At 35.1% G+C, this 13,453-nt stretch overlaps 2 protein-coding genes across 2 annotated transcripts; one reads left to right on the top strand and one right to left on the bottom strand.

Annotated features, from left to right (window-relative positions):
- Nucleotides 1-205: 205 nt before the first annotated feature.
- On the top strand, nt 206-8,678 carry LOC132050297 (F-box protein SKIP1). Its single transcript, XM_059441494.1, has 2 exons — nt 206-692; nt 7,739-8,678. Exons 1-2 carry the CDS (start codon nt 352-354, stop codon nt 8,310-8,312), a joined length of 915 nt encoding a protein of 304 aa, XP_059297477.1. The 5' UTR covers nt 206-351; the 3' UTR covers nt 8,313-8,678.
- A 1,269-nt stretch (nt 8,679-9,947) lies between these two features.
- On the bottom strand, nt 9,948-13,039 carry LOC132051137 (protein SODIUM POTASSIUM ROOT DEFECTIVE 2-like). The gene is made up of 3 exons (XM_059442409.1): nt 12,319-13,039; nt 12,131-12,206; nt 9,948-10,098 (listed from the first exon to the last, which is right to left on the bottom strand). Exons 1-3 carry the CDS (start codon nt 12,520-12,522, stop codon nt 9,965-9,967), a joined length of 414 nt encoding a protein of 137 aa, XP_059298392.1. The 5' UTR covers nt 12,523-13,039; the 3' UTR covers nt 9,948-9,964.
- Between the last annotated feature and the right edge of the window lie 414 nt (nt 13,040-13,453).

The following is a 13,453-nucleotide window of genomic DNA, read 5'->3' as shown; positions in this document are numbered from 1 at the left end:
GGAGTAAAATATTTTTTTCAATAAAAGGTGATGTCGATTTTCTTACTTATTTTTTATATATTCAAAGATGTAAGTAAAAAATAGTATCCAATAGTGTTTGTAGATACTATGGGGGGATTGGTGCGTGGGGGGGGGGGGGGGGCGGGGCTGATATTTTTGAGCTTATTTGACTCATTGGAATTTTTGTGCAAATAAACGCAACGGGGAGTCCGGGGACGACGACGAATGGTAAATATGATCTATTTGGAATAGTTTAAAGGATATTTTTGACCCTTTTCCAATTAGATACATGGGATACACAACACAAATTGCACCTTTTAAAATCTTGTTCAAACGATAACACGAAAAAGTATGGAAATGGAAGATAAAGCAGAGTCAGGAAAGTGGTCCGAATTAACCCAAGTGTGTCTCATCAACATCCTCTCACGCCTATCTCTCCCTGAAAGATGGGTTGGACCCATGTTTGTCTGCAAATCATGGTTCCAAGCTTGTAAGGATCCCTACCTCAACACTCTCTTCGATGTGGAAACTCAATTTGATTCGGTGACTGAGTTGCCTCGTTATTGGACACCTGAGTTTGAGCGTAAGATTGATTGTATGCTTCGATGTGTTGTCCTTTGGAGTGATGGATCTCTTCATACTATACGTGTTAGACACTGCTCCGATTATTCCCTCTCTATCGTTGCTCAAAGGTGAACAAAAATTCAAAGTGATCTATATCTCTCTCTGGTGCTATTTATTCCACAACTTCTTGAATAAATACTCTTGGAAAATAGTTGATCAAAATTAATTAGGATTTGGTATTTTAATTCATGTCTAGTTTGAATTTATATAGGAATATTTTTTTTTTGGTCAAATTAAGTTTCGTACAACTCCCTCCGTTTCAATTTGCTTGCTTACTTTCCTTTGGAGTCTGTTAACTTTCCACCTGCCATGTTTAAGATTACAAGATTAAAGGACATTTTGGTACATCATACATATCCGTCGTTAACAACCCCAAGATTCAAAAGTCTTCCTTACTTTTTTAAACTCCGTATCAAGTCTAAACTAGACAACCAAGTTGAAACAGAGGGAGTATTATAAATAGGGGTGTTGCTAGCTATTTTCATATTGTGGAGATTGTAGAGAGCATTCAAAACATAATTGAGTTTATAAATAAAATATTTTCCTCCAAATATTTTTTAAGATGTCAATTTTACTGGAAAATATATTTAGATAAGGTCTGCGTACACTCTACTTTCCCCAGACCCCACTTTGTGGGATTACGCTAGGCATGTTGTTGTTGTTTGTTGTAGTTGAGAAGTCGTTTACTATGGATGAACCCATGCTTAAATTTTAAATAAATAAAAGAATTTTAATTGTTGATTGACTGATTCTGTTGCTTTGTATCGGTATCTGAGTAGCTTAAAATGGATTTCCTTTTTCTCAATTCCGAAGGTTCAACGCATCCATTTTGAATGGCTTGTTTTTTAAGTAACTGCTATAGAAGTACTTAATTAGATGAATGTCATAAGAAGTTTAACTTCGAAGACGAATCTTTTGCATTATATGTTACACGATTTCGTCATACGGTGGAGAAATTGGTTTATGGAGCTGAGAACATTGGCAGCACCAGAATACGCTTAGGATTTTAGCCTAAAGGAGAATTTGTAACAGACAGATATTTTGCGTCTGGTCTTCTTTGTAGAATATCCACTCTTGGATAACTTTGAGATTATAGGACGTGGTTCTGTTTTATCGCGGGATGCATTCCACTGCTGTGTTTGCTATTTTGGGAGTGGTTTATATGTGGATTGCCTTTCCCACTTAGAATGCTCCGATTATTTGAATGCAAAATCAACTTTTAATTAGGTTCCCTAAGTATTGATGAAGGTGTGATTGAGATGAGCTTAGATCAACTTAGGTGCAACCTAGCGTGGGCGGCTCACCTCACAAGTTAAGGTCAATGCCCAGATGCTTATGTGCTCCCTCTCGAAGAGTCGACATTAAGTTTGGTTTATTTCAGATTTATTGACGAGCATGCTTATACTGAATTTCTTATCCATTCTTAATCATTAAATTATCCTTTCATGGCATTTCCGTAGCAACTAATACATTCAATTCCTTGCATTGCAAATATTTTTTATTATTTTCTTACACCTAGAGGTGTGGCCTAACCGTCAATAAAGTGGGTGAAAACTATCTGGGACTAGGGTTCAAGCTACAACAGAGGCAAAAAAAAAAAAAAAAAAAAAAAAGTTAGATTTCTTTCGATATGTTTAAGTCTTGGTGTACAGAGTTACACAATTTTTGATTGATGGAGGTAGCTCAAGTTGGCCCCGACACCACCAATTATAAAAAAAAGGTACTTTTTAACGTTCTCTTTCCCTTGCACCTTTCCTCATTTAAGAGCGTGTAAAAATTATGGTTTGCACTTAAACCCTAATAGATATTGGCGTTATCACACTTTCCGCGTTGAGGTTGTAGCCGTGCAAGATGTTGTATGGAGGTGGTAAAAGGCACTATGTCTCCCTGCATAGATGATGCAATATGGTTTGTGGCCCCCCATGCGACATGTGCTTTCTCATTTGCTTCAATTTAAATTGGGTAATCTGCATTACTCGTTCGACTTGACATTGGCATATGATTAAAAAGGTTTGTTGCATTGTAGTTACAGGCTTATTGGAAAATCTTATTAGCATTGCTAGTTTCATCTTAGAGCAGAAAGTGCCTTTAACTAAGATCCATTGTATTCAGTTCAGTTTTTTATTTCCTCCCAACAATGACACCACGTTGGTATTGGTGGTCACCCAAAAGCCAGCAGTTGTTTGGTTGTCTTTGAATTGGTTTTGAGGTTCAGGCTTTTCCTTAACTCTGTCAGTGCAAGAATACCATAAGTCAGAAAACCTCCAACATTTTAGTTCACAACCACTACTGAATATTCCAGGAAATTCAACAATGTTCAAGAGATAGTAATTCAGGAACAAAGGAATGCAATGTCTTTAAACAGTCAATTGCCGTTGTTGGGGGGTTTTTGCCGTATGTGCTGCTGGAATGGTCCATGACCAGTACCAAATTTGAAGTTTAAGATAATAGACGCACCTCCACTTTTTCTTCTTTTTTCTTTTCCATTTCTTTATTTATTGCTTTTTGGTTTTGGGTTGGATGGACAGGGGGTGGTTTTTGTGTTGTCAAATAATAGAGGAGACGATAAATGGTTCCTCAACGTCACTGGATGCTGTTTGAAGTATTTAGTGGTCTCTTCAAATTGAGGCTTACGTGAGACCTACAACAGAAAATTCAAGAATCGGCGGAATGTGGTGACACACGCACACACACACACACACACACACACACACACATATATATATATACACACATATACACTAGCATTACTAATACACCCTATTGAGTACTATTCTTATACACCCTACCAAACGACCTCTAATTGTTCAATGTACATTACTGCACATTGACCAATCATCGTTATACAATTTGATTGTCTAAGCAAACTCACACAAATGGGTATATTCTCAAACATTCAAGAAAGCTAAAAAGGTACCTACTTGTTAAACATTTCAACTCTGTACTCCATCTCTTTTTCTGCCATAAAGAATATCTGCTCAGCCAAAAACAGAAAAAAAAAAAAAGATTTTGAGTTTCAAATTAACATTAATAGATCGGAAGCAGACACCCATTAAGGCAGAAACAATAAATAGTATTCCCTTTGACTCAATTTATGTGATACTTTTTGTTTTTGCGATAGTCAAACAAGAAAATCTTTGACCGGGATTTATTAGTATGCCCTTTAAATTATTGTTACAGTACTTTTTATGTAGCGATAGGGGGAAGAGAGGCTTATTCTCCTTTCCGAAGTTCTCCAATATTTGCTTTTGTCTCTGTTTATTCTATTATTAGTTCTATTGTTCCGATCCGCTTGTGTTTCAGGAAATCAAACCGAAGTAAATTCATTCAACAATGTCCCGAGTATATATATATATATATATATATATATATATTTTGAAATTGGAATGCGGTCATATATGTTATGTTTGATTAGACTTCTATCCAGTCTTATTATAAAATAGTAACTTCTATTTCAGCCCTAGACAATCACTTTTGTTATAGTTCTTGTTTCGCTAAGATGGAGAATTGAGCGAATCATTTGATCCAGTCTGATGAAATTGAAATCATCCAGAACATAGGATAATAGGTTTTGAGAATCAGGTTAAGTTTCACTTGATCCCCCTCCCAACTATATTGATTTAAAGTTATGAGATCCAGCTAGCTTGGTATTCTAGTAATAACTTCAGCTTTAAATGGAAGTGTACAACACTAGTAGTTTCCGCCATGCTTAACCTACTTCCTCATCTATAGCTCCTCTATGAAGCCAATTAAACCTTACGCTACACCATGCCTTGCCTAGTTTATCCTTTCATACTACTGCCAGCAAAATTTGTGAAGGTCTGGAACAGTCATGTTCTTTATGACATTGTTGTAAGAGGTCTCTAGGCATTTGGGAGAAGCAATGGAGGAAGGGGGCAGACAGCATAGAAGCTGTTATGGTTATTAAAGTTCTTTTTGATTTAGACAACTGTAATAGCTCAAGTACTAAGCTTCTTTATTTGTCTGAATTTTTTTCTCAAAAATAGCTCAAGTACTAAATTGGCATACCATAGCCCTCAAGGTTAGATATACTAAGACTGCACCAACTGAACTACATTTGAGGACCAACATTAAAATTTTATGGAACATTATCCACCTAAATCTGGATTTCCAAATTTTACCTAGCAAGGATTCTAACATTTAGTAAAATTTAATACAATGAAAGCCAGAAAAGTAGTTTCGAGTTCAATAGCAAGTAGGATAAAGCATATTGGGGAAAATTATCTAGTCAAGGTATGAATTCCCCCCAAAACATAGTTGGGCATGTAACCTATGGATTTTGATTGTTTTACGGTTGCTGATGAGTCAAATAATAATATTCTTCCTCTCTATTTTCTTGTACAAATTTGCACATTGTAAGTAAGATGAACTATGTTGTATGCAGTGGATGATAGGCCTTTAAAGTCCACAAGATTAGTGTCGCAGAAATGCGTATGTTTAGATAAATATGTCGTCATACAAGATCGGACAAGATTTTTTTTTTTTTTTTTAAAAGGTTACAGATCAGACAAGATTAAAAAACAACATTCAGTTGGAGGCGAAAGTAGCACACAGAATAAATTGAGAAAAGGTCGTCTGATATGGTTTGGTAACTAATGTCCTGCGTCGGCATTCAGATGAATTGGTCTATAAGTATGAAACTATAAAGAGTGAAGGCAGTATAAAAGGGACGAGGTAGACCTAAAATCACAACGAGTAAAGTTGTCTTGAAAGCCCAATGGAAGAAAAATATTTATATAGGCGATATAGATCAATTAAGATTTAGCACATCTAAATTTAGGTTCAATATTTGCTTGGAGCCCTTTATCCCGGCAAGTGATTTATATGCTAGTAGAAGTTGTTGAGAACTTCTAGTGTTAGACAAATTAAGTTTTTGTAATATTGGACTGAGACGGGCATAAATGGAGTGACACGGGCATTGAAGATTCATGTAGCCGATCGCAACTTCTTGGTTTTTCTTCATCCAATTATTTAATCCCAACTTCTTGTTGTAGCTGCAGTAGTCTTGTACAGTGTTTTCAAAGGCATTTTCAGGGCGAGTCTTAGGGCGGGGCGTACCAAAAAAGCTCCGGGGCACAAATGAAAGGCATAGATCAATAGGGCGTACGCCCTAGAATTTGGGGCGTAAGTCTCGGGCGCAGAAGCGTAAGCCCTGGGCATAACAGCGTACGCCCGGGCATTAAATTTGATTTTTTTTTTTTTTTTTTCGTTTTAAGATTATGATTTTATTATTGGTGTAAAGATATTTATACTTCAGGTTTTCATGGTGTAGTGATTTTTCCTAAAATATATAAATAAAAGAAAGCAACTCTCATAGAAAATAACACTGTCATAAATAGTCTTTTTAGATGATTATGTGTGAAATTGGTAGGATAGATATTTCATAGCACTATGTTCCTAAAGAAATTTTATCCATTTTTTGTTATTGCTCTTACACTTTTTAACCTTCTCATTCTTTGAAATATATAAAAAAAAAATCCGCGCAAATATTAGTTGAGGGTGGGAAGGACTAATAGATGTGGCGATTGGTGATGAAGTGGATGAAGATTTCATTTTAAAGATTATCTAGGCTATATCATTCTTTATGTTGTTACCTTTTTCAAATAATAATTGTAATATATTTTTATATATTATTGGTGATTTATTTGAATTTATTTGCATATTTTTTATGAAAATTTTACTTATGCTTATTTTTAGTAATAAAATTATAAAATTGAAGAAACATGAGACATACGCCTCGTAGATTTATGGGACTTACGCCCCATGTCTCAAGGTTTACGCCTCGCCCCGTGCTGCGTAAAACGGCTCGCCTCGCGCCCCCGCCTCTTAAAACACTGGTCTTGTAGATTGTGATTCTCTTCGGAAGTTTTTCAGCTTAAGTTATTTTTCATTAGTTGCTTCAGGAAGTTTTAAAAGGACTTCATCATTTAATCTTGGGACAAGGGTCAAAATTGCCCCTCTACTTTGGGAAAAGGATTAAAAATATCCATTACAAATTTGGGTCAAAAATACCCCTCTCGTCATTAAAGTTTTCACATATATCCCTGTCTTAATGGAAATTCTCAACATACGCCACGATTTCATTTTTAAAAAATTTAAACTAAATAAAAAACGCATATGGGTTACTCGCTCCTTGCCTAGTGGCTCTAGATGTAGGACTCGGGAACAAGTTGGTCGCATATGAGTTTTTTATATAGTTGGATCGGGTTTAAATGGAGCGCGTTTAAAAATGAAATCGTATTATTTTAGGGATTTCCGTTAAGATAGGGGTATATTTGAAAACTTAAATGACGGGAGGGGTATTTTTTACTCAAATTTGTAATGGAGGATATTTCTAGCCATTTTCCCAAAGTAGAGGGGCATTTTTGACCCTTTTCCCTTTAATCTTTCTTTTCCTCAACCTGCTTAAATATGGAACCCAAACGAGCACTGATTAAAAAAAAATGGAACCCAAACAATTTGTTTTAAAGGTTTTCTGCTGAGACCTGAAATTTTCTTCCAGCCTGTTGGTTATTCAATGTACAGAGAGGATTTGATGGCAATATGCTCAAGAATTGGTTCATGCTCGTGGGTGTCAGGTGTAATCTCACCCAACATGAAGTAATAGATTAAGACCCATGCTCTATTGATTAATTTTAAAATTGTAAAACTGTTTGTCTTTGTTTCAAATTTTTTGGCATTGCATTAGTTTAACACTTAACCATAGATTTATTGTCCGTTCTAGATAGACGCGTATGTTGCTTCTTCTAGAATGTAATTTTATCAAAGAGTTCTCTATGCTTGTTCCATACCAGGAGTATTAGTATTATTCTTGCGTTTGCTTATCCTTATATCTCTAGTACTGCCTGATTGTTTCTTTCGCTTCGTTTATCTTATTATCTTGCTGCTGTTATTGCTTGTTATTACTGCTTCTTTGTCATCTCTCCTTGAGCCGAGGGTCTATCGGAAACAGCAGGTAGGGGTAAGGTCTGCGTACACACTGCCTCCCCAGACCCCACCTGTGGGATTATACTGGGTTTGTTATTGTTGTTGTTGTGGTTTTCTATGCTTTTTTTGGATGCCTGTTAAATAATGGATTTAACTACTCTTCCAGGTGCCCAAAGCTTCAAGTTCTCTCTATCAAAAGCTCTCCACATGTAACTGATGAAATCATGAGTAATATTGCCTCTCAATGCCCCTTGCTCAGGGAACTTGATATCAGCTTCTGCTATGAGATATCTCACAAGTCTCTGTCTATAATAGGACAGCACTGCTCTAATTTGCAAATTCTGAGCCGAAATTTTATGAACTGGTTAGATCCATCACAACATGTACGTGTTGTCCCCAGGGAGTATCTGGATGCCTGTCCTCAAGATGGTGATTCGGAAGCTGCTGCTGTTGCGAAATTTATGCCTCAACTGTTACAACTTGAACTCCAGTTCTCCAAGTTGACTAATAAAGGTCTAACTTTGATATCTGAAGGGTGTACAAACCTTGAGTATCTGGATCTATCTGGGTGTGCAAATGTTACTGGCCGGGGAATTTCCAGCGCCTCATCGAATATGAAGAAGTTGAAAACCATGAAGAAGCCTAACTTTTACATCCCAGGGTCAGTATTTCACACTGAGAGGTATGGGCACTGGCAATTGTATGATGAACGATTCCAGACAGATGTTTTTCGCATTTGATCAGACAGAATGGAGAGTGAAAAATGTCTCTTTAATTGTATTGTGGTCTCAATTGTGTACCTGTAAAAAGGGTTATGGTCAAAATTGAAATAGCTACTTTATACTCTATTTTTCTTTTTCTGTTTGAGACGGTAAACTTTTGATATACTTTAGAATGCTGTGTCATGTGCATAGAACTCTATACATGTTTTGTTATTTGTGATATTTTGTTGTCTATTTTGATTTTGTGATATTCCTTACCTCCCGAGGTAGGGTAAGGTCTGCATACACTTTACCTATCCAGACCCTACTTGTGGGACTATGTTGTTGCTGTTGTTGTTTTGTTCTGATTTTGTGATATTGCTACTGACGAAATATTTCCATGGATTCTGGTTTCTACGCTATATAGTAGGCCTTTTTTTCCCTTTTTCTTTTCAGGCGTCTGTTAACTGATGCCTTCAGAATTTCTTGAAAAAAATTTACGCTTTTAGACACTGATTTTTCTCTTTCCAATAAATAAAAAAAAAAAACACAAAAAGGAAAGAATAAGAAGAAGAAGAAGGTATCTTTGAGTTGCATCTTAATATTGTCTCTGTCGCATTCTCTCTCTATCTCTGTCTCAGACCTCTTTCCCCAATTTGAATTTTCTCAATTTTCTTTGAATTTTCTATTATTCTCCTTTATTTGTTGATATTTGTGAAACATATCAATCTTAATACTCCCTCCCAATTTTAGTGTCTTACCTTTTCTTTTTGATATGTCATAAAAAAGTTGCAACCTTTCTATATTTAAATAAGTTTTTTTGAATTTCAACTTATTACCACAAAATTTAAAAAACTAGACACACATCTTTAATTTAAGGTAAATTTAAAAGTCTCCATTTATTTTTTAATATAAAAGGCATTTGAATTAAGACACTTAAATTGGAACGGAGGGAGTACCAAGCTTCAACATGTACTCATTGACGAGTACCGAAGAATGATCTAAGTCCTTCACAATGATAAATTTGACACTATTTTATTTCTACTACCACAAGAACTCAAACCCAATAGGAAGTAGAAATTCTTGAATTGACGTAGAGGATTGAAGGATGAGGAATAATGCTAAAGTCCTAAAGGGGTATAAGTAGCCCATATTTTACCCGTCGTGTGTAAATTTGGTCCCGTTTGCACACGAAGGGTATAATTGCTCCATTTTCGATAGTTGAGGGGGGAATTTGACCCTTTTCCCTTTTATAACTTCAACCTGTTAATCTTCAACACATATTTTAGGTTAAACAAGTATATCTGGAACATCCAAACTCTCGTATGACATCTTATTGGAATATGTTGTCGAAGCACGTACGCTATTGCTCAAAAGAAAAGGGGAAAAGAGAAGGCATCATTGATAGCTTCAGATGTACATATTCATCATTCTTATGCTGAAGAAACATACATACATACATGTGAAAGTATAGCACCATTTTTGTGGGGAGGGTCGGTTCTACCATTTGTTTTCAGTCCATAGCATTTATAGGCACATATTGAAGGATCAAAAGAGTATAATTGGAAAGTCCTAGATGAGGAAAAGAAGCTTTCTCCAGATTGGGCCTTTGGTGGAGATATAGTTGGATGCCACATGGGGTTTGTCTCACGTCAGGTGGGAAAAGAAAAAAAAGAAGAAAAAAAAGGACATTATAGTAGTGAAGGAGTGGTCCAGAGCTCAGCATTTTTGACTTTGGAAACACTCTCCAATACTTCGCATGGAACAATGTCTCCAATGACCACCACCATCTTGGTTTCCAGTTCCACTTGATAGGAAGTCACCCCTGGAATATTCCAAGACAATCACTTTAATACATGAAAACAACTACTAACATTTTAAGTATTATTAAACAAATCAAAATATGACAACCTGATTTTAATGTGTCTTCTTATATATGGACCATGATCTAATTTCTTTTGGAGAAAAAAGGAAATAGAAAACGTGACCTAATTTCTTTTCATGTAACATGGGTTGTTGTACATCCTAAATCTTGATGCTATGTGATACATATGAAAGCATGCCCATGATATTGTAATCAATTGTCCGGGGGCCCCAGTGGGTTGTGCGTCATTATGGACGGTCATGAATAGATGTTGCCTAAATAAAATATTTAGCACCGAGCATTGATGTTTTACTAAGTTTTAAAAAGTGGTTTACAAGCATTAACAGAAGTACAACATTTCTAGGAGTAAATTTCTTAGAAGGTTAGTCGAACTATAAGAAATTATGTAGCGAAGTTAATCAATTGACTTTTGTATCGATAAAATCACTCAACTTATGACTTTTCTATTACAAAATTACTCAACCATGCTATTATGTATTTCCTTTGCTTTAATTTATTCTTTTCGAGGCGATCCGATTTTAGGATCTATGGAGAAATTCTGAACAAACAAAATGAGACAGGACCTACATCCAAAAGTTGCAGCAAAAATAATGACATTTCGAAAAGTGGCATGCATTTTGAATATTTAATTTAAAGAAGCGTAGGCCGTAGAGTATGAAGAGGGGAAATAGGGCTTACAAATGAAGAACCATTTTGATTTGTTGGTGGGTGTCGGGTCTTTGATATGTCTTCTTTAATATTCCCGCCGTATCAAATTAGTTATCGTGGTTACTAAAATAGTTATCTCAAATTATTTATCATTTTAGAAGTTTAATGCACAATTAATTATTTTTTTCCCATTTTATCCTTCGTAGAATTTTGTCATTAATAGAGATGATAAATAAATAGAGTAAACATTTAATAGAGAGAGATTATAACTCAGACATAAATAAGGGTAAAATTAGTCAAATAACTCTCCTAATTATTATTTCCTCCAAAAAGATTGAGACTCATTTCAAGTAGTGTTACAAAGTTTAAGAAATAAAGGAAGACTTTTGAAATGTGTGGTCCAAAACAAGCTTTAGATATTTGTATGGATGTAAATCATCTCGCAAAGTTAAATTGTTTCTAAATATAAAAAGGTGACAATCTTTTTGGGACAGACTAAAAAAGAACGGAGGACAATCATTTTAGGACAAAGGGAGTATTTCTTAAGGAGCGTGTAAAATAAAAAAAACGATAAATAATTTGAGACTGAGGAATTAGAGTATTGAATTATAACTAAGTTGAGTTACTTTGCTACATAATTCTTTATAGTCGATTGACTTTTTGAGAAATTTACTCTATTTCTAGATACGTTCATTTTCAAAATATTGTCTGTAAAATCTTGTAAGCTCTGCAACATGCAGTTCTTCTGAGGGCAAGAGTAATTTTATGTTCCAATAAGTAAAATTTTTGGGAGATATGTTCTTCTCTCTAAAACACAAATTACAACTGTTAATCGGATACGCCTTCCATTTACATTATTAATAATTTAATTGACTTACTTTTTTCCGGTTTTTTAAAGAGATTATCTCTTTTTACATTTGGTAATTTGACAATTCAAACATTACATGACAAGTTTAAATCACAAGATTCAAAGGACATTTTAATATATTCAGAGACGGATATAGCACTCTATCTATGGGTTCAATTGAACACTTAACTTTCGGGTGGGGTATAAATTTATGTGTAAACAATTGACTAAAATTTCAATAAATAGCAACATGAACCCATAACTTTAAAATATAATAGGTTCAATGCTAAGATTGAACCCATCAAGTTTAACTCCTGGATCCATTTCTGAGTATATTAAACACATCTTCAATTTAGAATCACAAAATTCAAAAGTCTCTTTCTATGCTTTAAACTTTATGCTTGATCAAACTAAAACACTTAAATTGAGGAGAAATTGAGGAGTAGAAAAGACTAGAGAACCGGAGACATGACATACCTTCCATTTTGGAGATATGTTTCTCAACTTTCCTTGCGCAGCCATTGCAGTGCATAGAGACTCTTAACACCACCGTCTACACCATTAATTTGAAAGCATGAAACTATCAAGTACTTTTTCCATTTTACAGAAACAGGGAAATTAAGATGAAATACAAAGTGTATATGCTCTAATATTGAAGAACTTGCCTTGGGCTTCAACTGGAATGCTAGAGTTGGAGGCCCTGAAATAACATCCTTGAGTCTCATCACATGGTCATTCATTAGTGGCTTACTTTCTATGTCATCATGATCATGCTCTCTTCCAAAGTTATTGACGCAAAGACAAGATGCTGATGATCCAGATGAACCACCAAAACTGTCTAAAATCCTCCCAATGCTGAGCTTTCCCATTTTAAATGCTAGAATAAGTACCTATCTATCTCACAGCTAGCTCATACAACAAGCTACAATTTGCCTAATACTCCCCAAGTAAATCAAGATATGAAATGACAAAGTAAAGGTCAATTTTTGGGAAACCCAAAAAGCAGAACAAAAACCAAGGAAGCTATTGTGCCAAAAACAGGTCGAGGGTCAAGAATACACAGTATCCATTTTTCTAGGGACGATAAAACTACTACTCCATTAAGATGCATGGGGTAATATAGGAGGTGAAGCTTCCAATTGAAAGCTAAGTGCCAACTAGATTTAATTTGTCATGTGCTATGAAAGCTAAAATTAGAACCATAAGGCTATATGTGATATTAGCTGTTACGTACGTACAAGTAAGGGCGACTTCTTCGTGTGACTATATATGTACAACTGAAAGAAAATCAAAGCCTTTCTTTTAAGATCGAAATGATCAGAGAGGAAGAAGTGAGGTAAACAGAGACTAGAAAAAAATCCACAAACTTTTTTGGCATGTGAGTAGACTATACTTGGGAATAAATCTATTTATAAATACGGGTTGCGTATCACTAACTACTCTTTGGGGAGCTAGAGAGACAAATGAGACTTTACGTGGTTCTAGAATGTATTATAAATTGAACCAACAATATTACCATTGTCCCGTTTGAATCCCACATTTCTCAAAAACAATTGGAGCCGTTTGGACATGGTTTGAAACCATATTTGGACATGCAATTTGGATTTCTTAAGTTGTATTTTTTTTATAGACATAAAAACGCTACAAGTTGGGAAAACTATCAAAATATTCTTAATTCTTATACAATATTACCAAATGAGCAAGTCATAGTTCATAACAAAATTAATACGCTACTAGAAGGCTTTTCTAAAAAAGACAACATCAATTGATCAAACTTTAGTTCAATAAAAAAGAAAATTT

The sequence above is a fragment of the Lycium ferocissimum genome, chromosome 3, assembly GCF_029784015.1.
Source record: "Lycium ferocissimum isolate CSIRO_LF1 chromosome 3, AGI_CSIRO_Lferr_CH_V1, whole genome shotgun sequence".
Classification (NCBI taxonomy): Eukaryota; Viridiplantae; Streptophyta; class Magnoliopsida; order Solanales; family Solanaceae; genus Lycium; species Lycium ferocissimum.
Note: the sequence above shows the minus strand (reverse complement) of the source record. Positions and strands in the feature narration are given on the sequence as shown.